Below are 12,198 nucleotides of genomic sequence, written 5' to 3' on the forward strand. Positions count from 1 at the left end.
ATAGAGCTTTTTAAATACCTTACCTACGAAAACAGTTCAGTTTTGTTATTGAATACGCGGAAACCATCCATGAAAAAAATAAATTTAGTAACGGCCTTCTTTTACCTTCAGGTCGTCTAAACTATTCATATCCAGGATCCGATAGCTCTCTGCTTATTAATGGTAAGTGATAATCGATATACCCTAGCGAAGTTCACAGAACCGAAACAAGTTAGCACTAGGAGAGAAAATACAGTAGTTATGCTTCAACAAGTGGAGAAACGAGGTTACTTTGTTCAGTAATAATAATTGCAAGTTGTCATTAACCTATCAGCATATGATAGATTAATAATTGACTATGAATCATTTTCTCCCAAATTGTGGCAAGAACTTTTTTTAAGCTTTGAGAGCCCACCGATTCTCCGAAATTGGTGACCATGGGGATAAATGAGTATCCCATAATGATACTCGAAGGATGGCTTAATCTAACTTTAGCTTCTGTAGAGTGACCTTTGAGATGTCAACAGGAAAGTCATTTCTGTGTAGTTGGAAAAATGTTTCAGGACAAAGGGAGGGTAGACAGAGATCTAAAACCAGAAAAAGCAGCCTGAGACCACAGGGCTTGACATTGCAAAGGACAAGGTCATTCTCTGTGAGCTGTCTAATGAGAACCAGAAAAAGGAAGTTTTACTGGCCTTTATAGTGTCTTCAGTGAAGTCCTCGCCTGTCCTAAATATTACCAGTGTGCTGTCGAGTTCTTGTCTTATGAGCATATGCCGAAGCAAACTAAATTTCACAGAGAAAGAGGAGACAGCTATGCAGAGAAGGAATTAAAGGATGAAAAAAATATCTCTTTGATAGTCCTATAGTTTAAAATAATTGAGTGGAATGCAGAGGTCTCATTTACTTCTTTTCTACTCATTTACTTTTGAGTGGATTTCAAATTCGTGTGTTCACGATGCCTTCCTTTTCCCAAAACACATTTGAAGTCCCACCACTTCTAAGAAGTGGTCTTGACTAAATAGCTAGATTCTCATCGTTCCAAAAACAAAGCAAAACCCTTCCGCTCCTTGTCTCTGGTATATTGTGAATGGGAAATCAAAAGTTATCTTTATGACTGGACCTCTTATGGGCTAGTTTTTGAAATCAGTGGAACACAGGATTGTCGCGCCAGGAAAAAGTGAGGAGATTTGATTTATGGGGGTGGCTGTGGGTGCATTAGATCCTCTGGAGGTTGTGTGGTTTATCAAAACCTCACTTGTTCATTGGACTTTGATCTTTTCACGCTACCGCTGCCAGAAATAACGCCAAAAGATAATATTTCAGCATAAATATGTGTAGACTGTAAACCAAACCCAGTGGTGACGGTGGCGTCGCGATAAGGGGAAAAAAATATAAGGCTTGCCATTGTAGCAGGATTTTAGCTTTTCCTGTGGAACAAGATTTAGAGTCAGATCTGTGTGATGAAAATTGCAGTGCACCGAGGTTTGAGGTAATGCTGCGTGGTCTTAGGCAAAGTGATCAACTCTTCTTTGTCCCAGTTTGCTCATGAAGTCGCTAAATTAGATCAGTTAATTTTGTTGAGGTGAGAAAAATAAACACTCTCCAGTGGGTTTTCCTTAAAGCTAAATTCACTTCATAAAAAAAAAAAATTTACTATTATGAGATTGTTTTTCCTCTTTTGCCCCCTGTAAATATTCTCTTTTATGAATAGATTAGATTTTAATAACCCTGACTTGGCAAAGAAAAAATAAAGGTAACTTGTCCCCCCAAATGTTTATGTTTTGAAATTTGATTGGTCTGTAGATTCTAGAAGGGACTAGATAGTTTTTACTGTTGCATATACGAACATTTTGTTATAAAGGTTTACTGGCTTTAATTCACATTGTCTTAAACTGGAAGATAGGAAGATAAAGAAAGAATAAAGAGATATCAGAGAAATTTGTTGACTCCTCCAGCAAGACCCCAGAGTGTGGGGTTACAACCGCCATGGTCTCGGACCTAGTATTCTTGATTTAGGGCCTCAGAACTTGATTTTGTCAGATTTGATAAAGCGTTAGTTCCTAATAACCAACCAACTAGGACCAGATGTCAATTTATGCATTTGTAACGGGGAATAAAGCTCCTGGGTAGACCAGATGTTGAAGCTGACGGATAGACTTATTCTTTTTGCAATAGCAAAGTCTAGATTACAACAGAAGATTGATTAAAAATTATGAAATTAAAATAAATTGGGGGTGGAGGAGTGTCAAGATAAATTCTTAGTCACCTTGGTTTAGGAGTAGACATAGCTCATTCTGTTTAGTCAAATTTATGAAACATCTTCTGTGGTAATTATTTCTATAGACATCTCATTAATTAATCTCATTCATGTACTGATTCTTAATAGCTTTGTTCTTATTTTAGCTCAGGTTTTGGGAGTACCCATATTGCAAATCTAGTGTAATACATTAATTGTGCTTAATGAAGGTAAATTCAAAAATTACCAAATACTACCCATCCCGTAGGTTTGGGTGAAGATGAAATGCATGCAAATCATTTAGCATAGCACCTGGCACATAATCAAATTAAAATAGTGTCATTTTTTTGTTGTCATTGTTGTTGTTAGGATGGTTAGTGCTAAATTTTTATTAGGAAGGAAACACAAAACAAAAATTAAGATGAATTTGTAAAAATTATCTGTGGTTGAACATACTTTGTCTGTTATCAAGATAGCCAAAGTAATACTTTATTTACTTTTAAATGCAGTCCAGGCCCTTTGCATCTTAATCCATGCCACCTTTTCTTAAAACCGAAAATAGAAACCTAATACATCGTGTTGCTTTATATTCATTAGTCAATTTTAAGACTTTAAGGAACTATAAGGAGCCTTTCCTGTCCAACATAAATAGTGTATTCAGGCTTTAAAATCCTTTAGAAAGGTGTTGATATAGCTATTCTACTTTGTTTCAGCTATAACTTCCAGAGCTTTTTCTTCCAAGCCTCTTTTGAGTTGAAAGCCATTTCTTGTTTTGCTTGGATACGAAGATAGAAGAACTGTTTATTCTCTTTCTTACATGAACATTTGAATGTCGACTGCGATTGCATAACGTGTTTTGAAATTTTTAAGCAATCACAAAAGTTTTTGGAAAGAAGTGGGGTTTAAATCCGAAATAGATAAAAATAAAGATTCAGAGTAGTCTACCAGCTTCATCAGTTTATGTTGGAATGATATTGGAATTTGCATGTACAAAGATGAAAAGGGCTGACTCGGTAGGTTAGTCAAATTACATTGTTTTTTGTTGTTGTTGTTGTTGGGGGGTGCATTCTCATTCATCAGTTCTCATACTATGCAGTGATCTCTATGTACCACGTCTTTTAAAGACATTGCCAATATAATTCAACCAATAGTAGTTGATACCTGTGCTCAGAGTGTTGTAGTGTACATTCTATTCAGTTTATTGTTGAGTTATTAGTTGTAGAGATTTTTTTTTGAGGGGGAATCCTTGGATCCTGAATGTGTGTGTGTGTGTGTGTGTGTGTGTGTGTGTGTGTGTGTGTGTGTGTGTGTGTAAACTTTCTAGCTACTACTTGGATGCTGTATTCCTTTGCTAGGACTGGCATAGCAGGTACCACAGACTGGGTGAAATTTATTTCCTGTCCTGCAGGCTGGCAATCTGAGTCGATTCTTCCGAGGTCACTTTCCTTGGCTTGTACATGTCTGTCTTCTGTCTGTGTCTCCATATGACTTTCCTCAGTACATGTCTGTGTCCTAATCTCTTCTTATGAAGACATCAGTCATTTTGGATTTGGGCCCACCCCATTGACCTCGTTTAATCTTAATTATCTCTATAAAAACCCTCTCTCCAAATATAGTCACATTCTGAGGAACGGAGGGAGCAGTTAGGACGTCAGCATATGAATTTTGAGGATGGGAAGTGATTCATTCCATAATCTTATCTAATAGAAATATAGCTAGCTATTATATCCATTTTTTCGGATATGAAAGCAAGCCCGAAATGAACTCAGTTTCTCAGCTCAGTCAGAGAAGAGGGCGAAGCATATGAGAAGCTTACCTCACAGGTTCCTCTGGTGGGTCTTCGTTTAGCTCTGAGATACACCCCAGAGTAAAACACTAATTTTCCCTTTACCTGGCTTGACGCTTTATTTTGTCTAAGAAAACTAAGATGTAGCCGCCACCACCTCTGTATAAACCTGCTTGTATGCTGTCGTTTTTTCTCCGACCTCCCAATCCATTGCCTTAGCCTTCGGGATTCGCTGCGTCCAGAATGAACCTTGGGCAGGAAAAGTTATATCCTTTCCTCTGAGGAGATCTTTCACTTTGAAGCATCAAGTGAAAGATTTGCTCGTCTCAGAGGAGATTAGTAAGAGATCGTTGAGAGATTAGCATAGGACAGCATCTCTTAATTATAGTTCTTTGGCACGAAAGGAGGACGATTGTTCGCTTAAGGTTTGGGGTGGAGGGGAGAAATTTATGAGAAGAGAGGGTGTAATTTACCAAGGAGAAATATAGATGACAATCACTGAAAACCTACACAGTATGGTCCTAGTTGCTGCAGTAAGGAACACATTGAAAGATCCTTTCATAAAAAAGATGATGAGACAATATACCGTAGACTCTAAAGTGCTCTCCAATGGTTAGCCTCAGAATAGTAATGAAAAGCTGAGAGTAATCGTTGAAGACCAACTCAAGAATATAGACTAGACTATGAGTTTACTTTTGAGAAAGGGAGAAAACGATTATTTGCTGAGCATCTAACTGTCCAATCATCATATATTCACATGGTGTCATTTATTCTTTCATCAGATTTCCATTTTCATAAATGAGAAACTGAGGGTTAGGAATAGGCAGAAACTACAGTTACGTTCTCTGCCCTTCTCTAAGATAGCACAGATAATAGTCTCACATTTATTGTACCTTCTCAACATTCTGTGAATATTGTACCAACAAGCTAGTGTAAACGCAAGCCAATGTGACATAGGAAATCCTAACTCTTAAGCATAAATCTAAAATAATTTTATGACAGTGAGTATATGAAATCAGAGGTTGATGTATACAGTCATTTAAAATGATTCTTTGCATCTTCATTGATTTGTGTGTCCCGGTCTCTGTGATGAGTGTCTGCGTTTTGGTTCCGCCATGTTTATTCTTTTGTTAACAGATGAACTCCTTTTAGCTTCCAGCCTTTGACAAATTTTTTTAAACGGATTTACGAATTTGACTAATTCCCCCCCACACTTTTTTTTTTTTAAGTCCTACTGGAACAATCGGCTATTTGATAACATCTTTTAATCTGAGCCCTCGCCCCTCGATTCTCCAAGCAGCATCACTATCTGCTTCTCAGCCAGGGATGCTGAGAGGTGGCGGAGAGCCTGAGGAGGCCCCATTAGCCTGGCTGGGATCAGTCTTTCATTGCCTATGAAAACCTAGGAAATTTCATCCCTCACAGCTCCAAGGCCTCTTCTGTATGGAATCGATTAGATGCCCTCTTGTAGGAAAGGATGCTTTTCTTTCATATGTCATTTGTTTTTAATATAAGCACCGAGAAGAAAATCAAGAAGTGTCCTTTAACAAATAATACGCAATGATATTACAATTTAAATTGTACAAAAATGGATAAACAAGAAGTGAAATCCTTCCTTTCCCGTTCCATTTTCTCTCCCCAGAGATTCTTGTGGTGGCTTCTAGAAAAAAGACTTATGCATATTCCCACATATCTATTTATATTATTTTACTTTCAAATTTACACAATAAGAACCACGCAATACACACTTAGGCACCTCATGCAAGTACATCTTAGAGAGTAGCGTCAGCACATGAATATGTGCCGTATTTTTTTAATGGCTGCATACTGCATATTTCCTATGAATATATCACTATTGTGGATGCTTTCTGAGTGTAACAAATGTTACAACAAATGAGAAAAAGATACTGATTAAGACATAAACATTTTTATTTTTATAATGAAATATATAGTATATATTTGTATATTTATAATAAAATATATATAGTATATTGAAAAAAGACCCGACAAGTCTTTTTGTACCTTCTTTGCAAGTCTAGCATCCCAGACTAGTGGAATATTTTATTAGAGGGAATTTAATGATGAATAGAGGGCATTTTTAAGCAATCTTGTAAAGACATTTTGGAAATAAAGTATTTCTTAATAGATCTAATGACAACATGCATCGAGAAGTTATAAAAATTTATAGCCATAATATTTCCAGGCCATTTAGAACATTCTTGAATCATGTTAGTACTGAACATTAAATCGAGGACTTTATAAATCAAAACTAAGGAATAAAAAGAAGAGTAGATAAACATATGAATAGTATTTCTTTTAACTCTGATGGGAACTAGAAGATTTTACTCAATAACAGCGTGATGCATTTTTAAAATCTTTTAACAGTGTATTCTTTGGTAATTGAAGAAAAATTCTGAGCAGAGTTTATTTCAGCTAACCGAACTAGAACTTTTCCAAGCGTAGATTTCTTTAAACATATTTAAAGAATTTTTTTTTTTTACCTTTTACTTCCCTGAATGTTTGATAAACATCAAATAATATGCAACACTTGATAATCATTAGATTGGAAATCAGTTGACAAGACAGTTTCCTCAGGAGAGTGGTCAGAATCTGTGTTAAAAGTTTTTCATCGTACTTGTATTTGGTTTGCACCAAGTTAGATTTGCAGTAAATGAGGAAAAAGGCTTTGTTCGTCTTTCGTCCATAGGGTGAAGTGCCACCACTGGCCATTCCGTTAGTGTCTGGGTTCCGGTAACACAGGTGTGTGTTTACGTTATGGAAAATACATTGAACCGTTTGCTTATGATTTGTGTACTTTCTATATATCCGTCATATGTCAGAATCTACATTAAAAATAACATAGAGTATTAACGGCATTGTAATAAGTGGAAAGCAAACATTTAAACATTCTCATTTTATGTGCTCCAGAATTTCCTTGCTTTTATTATTATTATTTGGTACTCATTTATATTAATTTCCCTATTGGGGCAATTTTTATATTATAAGTATTGGGCACCTATAACTGATTTTCCCTTAATGTGGGAAAATGTATCTAAATAGTTTTCAGAATTTAACTGTGAATTCTTTTATATTAATCAGCTTAATTCTGTGGAATAAAAATCAAAGTTCGAAAGTACAATTTTGAAGACTTTAAGAGTATTTGAATTTGTTTTTGATCTATAGCCTTTACTGTTCCTGAGAACTATGTTTATTTTCGAAATAATGGAAGCTATGAGAGTTTTACATGATTTTGTAGCTTTTAAAAGCCTACTCTTTTCAAATATGTTTTCTCAGAAATCCAAGCAACATTAGGCAACTTGTTAAGGTTGACAGAACCAAGATTTGCGAATCCTTCATTTCCCCGAACTCCCTCGTCTTTGGAGCAGTTGTATGAATAGAATGTTCTTAAACAAGCATCTGCTTTTGTGGCATCTTTGTCTCTCTAACCTCTGTCAGGTTGACTAAGTTAAAAAATCCCTTTCCCGAACTTAAGACCTATTCAAGTGAAAACCTAACTGCCGAGGGAGATTTTATGTTGTTTTAATCCATTCGTCCAAGTACTTTGGTGAAATCCAGCGTTGGAAATGTATTTTGGTATAAGACATAATTCCATTTTGGAAAATACTTTGCATATGGTACTTCTAAGTTATACTGATAACTCATTTAGAACTGACTTCTTATTTAGCCTGAATCTAATGGGCCTTAAGACTTTAAAACCCTGACCAGTTTGTGTAATGACTTTTTAAAGATATTACTTATACCTTCTAATTCAAAACCTGGTCTCAGCCTCTTGTTTAAACCTAATCTCCAGCCAAGATCCCACCTGTTCCATATGCTTCTGTTCTGGGCACCTTTCCCTGAACCTTGCAGCCGCCCTGTTTGTAACATCGCCACCCTGCAATGCCCTGCCTGTTTTTCTTTTAAGGTCCATCTCAAATGCCACACCCTCTTCTCGCTGACTCTTTAATCAAAACCAGTCGCTCTTCCTTCTCTGTTTCTGTTGCACCTGTCACACAACTATTGTAGCAAATAGGCATGCTCCATTATTGTCATTTGCTTATGTGGCCACGTATGTGGCCCCGGGCTGTTATCCACGGTGCCTGACAAGATGGGGGCATTCAAGAAATGTTTATTCAATAGAATTGAAGTTTTTGGACAGGCTGGGCTTTTAAGTGCCAATTTGTTTCAGGGAAGACATTTTCTCGAAAGTTTTCTGTTTTAAAGTTTATGCTGCCATTTTCTGAGTATTCAGGGAAATACATATAATTATATATTTGTATACTTCTCTTTCTGGATGTACCCTACTTGGTGGTAAATGCCAGACGTTTTACTTTTCAACATTTGGGGCATAGTTGAAAACTTGATTAGGGCCAAAATAACTTTGGTTAAAAGGAACTTTATAAATTGCCTAAAGATTTCATTTCTTATGATATTCTTAATTAGGGAGTCAATGAAAGATAGTATAAAATTGCTATTTATCCTCTGGTGGTGAAAAAGCCAAGAATTAAATATTGTAATATTTACTGAATTCCTTGTTAGCAGGGAATTCCGAGAGAAAATAAGATTAATGTGGTAGTAGTTGCTTAGATCATGCGACACACTCAGTCTCTATGAGTTTAGACCTCAAGTGACAGTCACAGCAAAAGGCTTCCCTTAAAACAAGGTTAAATACAGCTTGACAGTGTCCTTGAAGAACTTAAAGAAAGAAGGCATTAAATGGACCTCTCACCATCCACATGCTTTGTTTCTGAGACAAAATTCTGTATAGCCAAGTTTTTTCAATTTCAAAAGATGGTAGATGAAATCTCAGTTGACTCTTTTGACAATGTTTGAAAGGTTGTTTTGTTTTGTTTTTTTTTCTCATTTGACATGCAGCAAGGACATATGGGCGAAGGAGAGGTAATATTATTGTTTCTAACTTTTGAATGTCTAGTTGTATTTGGAGAGGATCCAGGTGTGCTCAGTTTATAACCCTTGGGGGGAAGTGGGGAGGGGGAGTGAAACAGGTTCGGTTCGGTCCATACACACTTTCCATGCTGTAGTTGATCCTCAAGACATTCTTATTTTGAGGAGTCAGAATGGTAGGATTTGGATTTGAATCCAAATAATTTCCCTATATTATGTTATAAACTGCACTTATTGATATCTAACGATTTATTTCCTTTTATTTCTGAAAGGAATTTCTTAGGAGAAAAAAAATTAAGAATCTTTTCAAAAGGAAAATACAGTTCGACTCATCTCAAAATACCTGATTATATTGGAAATTCAATTATATTTGAATACCTATGTCTACTTTTTTTTTTTTTTTAACCAAGTCAGCATGATACATTTGGTTTAAAATGAGATTAGCTAAATAAAATAACTAATCCTATAAATTTCAAACATTGAGGGGTGGGGGAAGCTCTAGAATTTTTAGAGAATTTTAAGGAATCATTTCCTAAGAGGTGCCTGAATAAACCTGATTCTTGCCGTCTGTAATAGATTTTGCCTTTTTACTTTAAAAGCAAGACAGTAAAATAGCTCAACTTCAAAATGGAAGTGACTTTTGAAGATCATTCAGGAAATAGCCTCCAATTTTGTAGTCTTTTTTTAAATCTTCATAATATATATCTCTTTTGAGCTGCAGTTGTACAGGATAAATTTGTAACCAATATACTGTTATTATTTGTGTTTAGTAATGAAAGTTGAAAGGAAGGCAAGTTTGGCAGCAGAAAGACATCGGAATGTTTCAATAAAGGAAGAACATTTAAGATACACTTCTGCAAGACCCATTAATGAATTCCTTGTGTAGTACCTAGAAGTAAATTGGCAGCCTGAAAAGTGACAAAACAGTGCTTGAGAGATTCTGCAGTTATTTATGGCTCTGTGTTTTGCTTCTGATTTAAAAGTTTGGTCTTTGCTGTCAGGTCCATAAGGGAAGAACATCAACTACGTTGGCATCTCTCGTCTTTTCTGCTTATGTAGTCTATAATGATATGATTTTTAAAGAGCAAACGTACTGACGAGTTTTTAGAATTAGCACCAGTTGCAACTGATTATTACTCAACTAAAAGAAAATAGATCTGTAGCATACCCCCAGATCCTAAATTCGAGAAGCCCACACAACGAAGTGAGATAACAGCTAATAAATGGGTTTTGATGATATCCCATTAGTTAAGGTAAACTGAGTGCTCACTTTAAGAATGAGCATGTTCATTTAAAGGACTTTCTCAGAGGAAATCGTACTGGCTCTATCATTTGACTTTTTTAAAAAAAAATTTAAGTGATCTAGCATCTGACAGTCAGATCTGACAGTGTGCACATCTAGCTGCCAAGTCTGCTGCCAACTGCTTTCGAAAGAGAGCCCTCTCCAACTGTCTTTCCATCGCCCCTCGCTGGAGTTTCTGGATGCCCGTGGGAGAGTCAGCAGCCCTCGCCTTAACCATGTACTTTCTCTCCGGCTCAGTGGGACTTGAAGGTGATGAGAATTCAAGAGCCTAGCTGAGTGATCCTATATGTGTTATTCAGTGAGAAAAAGAAGGGCAGCATTTTTATTGAATGAACTGTTCTCCTTGTTTGTTGTGCAAGATAATCAGTGGCCAGGAGCCCTTTCTGTTAGCTTTTTTTCCTGCTTTCTATTCCAGGTCAGTCTTCACTGTTTCCAATGGAAGATGGATTCTTGGATGATGGCCGTGGGGAGCAACCGCTGCATAGTGGCCTGGGCTCACCTCACTGCTTCACTCACCAGAATGGAGAAAGAGTGGAACGCTATTCTCGCAAGGTGTTCGTGGGCGGGTTGCCTCCTGACATCGATGAAGGTATATTTAGAAAGAAGCGTTAGTAGCCCGATACCCAGATGCAGCACACACGGTAGATAACTCAGAGGTAGTGGCTACTGTTATTGTGGCAACAACGGTCTGATCTGGTTCCAGGTCTTCAGCCTCGATTGCATTGTTTTCTTTTCATACCTTCCTATCGTGGCCTGTAAGGTTCATTCACAGAAGGAGTGGGGAGCAGGACTTCGGGAACCAGCCGAAGCAAGTGGTTGGACTAAATGAGAAAGCGTGAACAGCACTGGGAGAGCTTCCCAAGGGTTCTGTGTGTCTGTGCGGGCTGCCTCGGCCACATTCAATTACATATTCTTTGTATTTCTTTCCCACCTTTTGATGAATGCTCCATAAATATATGGTCAATTGTTTAAAAGTCTTAGATTAAGCATGAACTTTTGAAAAATATAGACTGCAATCGTACCACGAAAAAGGGCATCTTTAGAGTTACATCATTTTGTAACTTTTCACTTGTCAAATTTTTCATGCTTTCTAAAGGCCATGCCCTGTTCCTAGGCCGGTTTACAGCAGTGAACGAGGTAGATGGTCCCTGCTCACACGGAGTTTACATTCTAGTGGGGCAGGCAGATAAAAATGTGAGCATGCAAGGAAATAGCAGAGAATAAGTTTTGAAAAGAAAACAAGGCGATCAGGTACAATAATGTAGGGAGTCAGCTTAGAGCAGGTGGTTAAGGAAATTCTCTTAGAGGAAAATGATATTTGCACTGAGACCCGAATAAGGAGCCAGCCGTGCAAAGATTTAGAGGACTAGTTGTCCAGGAATATTTTATTTATCTGTGGATGTCAGTGACCCTAATAAAAGTCAAAATAGCAGACCGTGTACCAACCATATATCCTTAGTTGCTTTTTCCCCTAATCTCCTTTGTCTTGGTTTCCTGAATGGAAATGAACTAGTTCATGTTATGGAAAATAGAAGAGTTTTCTCTAAAAGTCTATAAGGTCTAATAATATTTAATAACATCCCATTTAGACTGAGTCGAATGTATTGAGCCACTTAAGACGATCATTCTTTTGGAAGATGGAGACAAAAATAATTTCAAAACGCCAAAGACTAAAATAAACACAAGTTGGTTTTCTTGGTGGAAGCTGTGCCGAAATTTCAGTCTGGACTGACTCAGTCTCCATCCGGTCCTGGGAGGGCGTAGCTTGTGTTCACAGCCTTCGTCGTGAGCCAACTATCTGCTCACAGTTTGTCCACTCCAGTAAGCTCCTGGCTGTGGCCTTCTCTTTTCCTTAGTATTATGGGTTCTAGGGGTTTCTATCCCTTTAAGGTCAAATCTTTAGCACTCCTGAGCCCCACCTGGTCTTTGATGAGTAAATTATATGCATACGAAAAGAGGAGACTGAATCTTATCCGACCTGGCTGG

The 12,198-nt window shown here is 37.2% G+C and overlaps 1 protein-coding gene across 5 annotated transcripts in view; it reads left to right on the top strand.

Annotated features, from left to right (window-relative positions):
- CPEB4 (cytoplasmic polyadenylation element binding protein 4) overlaps nucleotides 1-12,198 on the top strand; it is a 66,550-nt gene that overhangs the window by 40,310 nt on the left and 14,042 nt on the right. For 2 of the 5 annotated variants that reach the window (XM_011380735.2, XM_011380736.2), the window contains one exon: nucleotides 10,628-10,801. In XM_011380735.2, the coding sequence (XP_011379037.1) occupies nucleotides 10,628-10,801 (174 nt within the window). Of the gene's footprint in view, nucleotides 1-111; nucleotides 163-8,879; nucleotides 8,904-10,627; nucleotides 10,802-12,198 lie in introns of all 5 variants that reach the window. The other 3 variants (XM_023523696.1, XM_023523695.1, XM_023523698.1) reach the window with 3 other exon arrangements.

This window comes from Pteropus vampyrus, unplaced genomic scaffold (genome assembly GCF_000151845.1).
Source record: "Pteropus vampyrus isolate Shadow unplaced genomic scaffold, Pvam_2.0 Scaffold403, whole genome shotgun sequence".
NCBI lineage: Eukaryota > Metazoa > Chordata > Mammalia > Chiroptera > Pteropodidae > Pteropus > Pteropus vampyrus.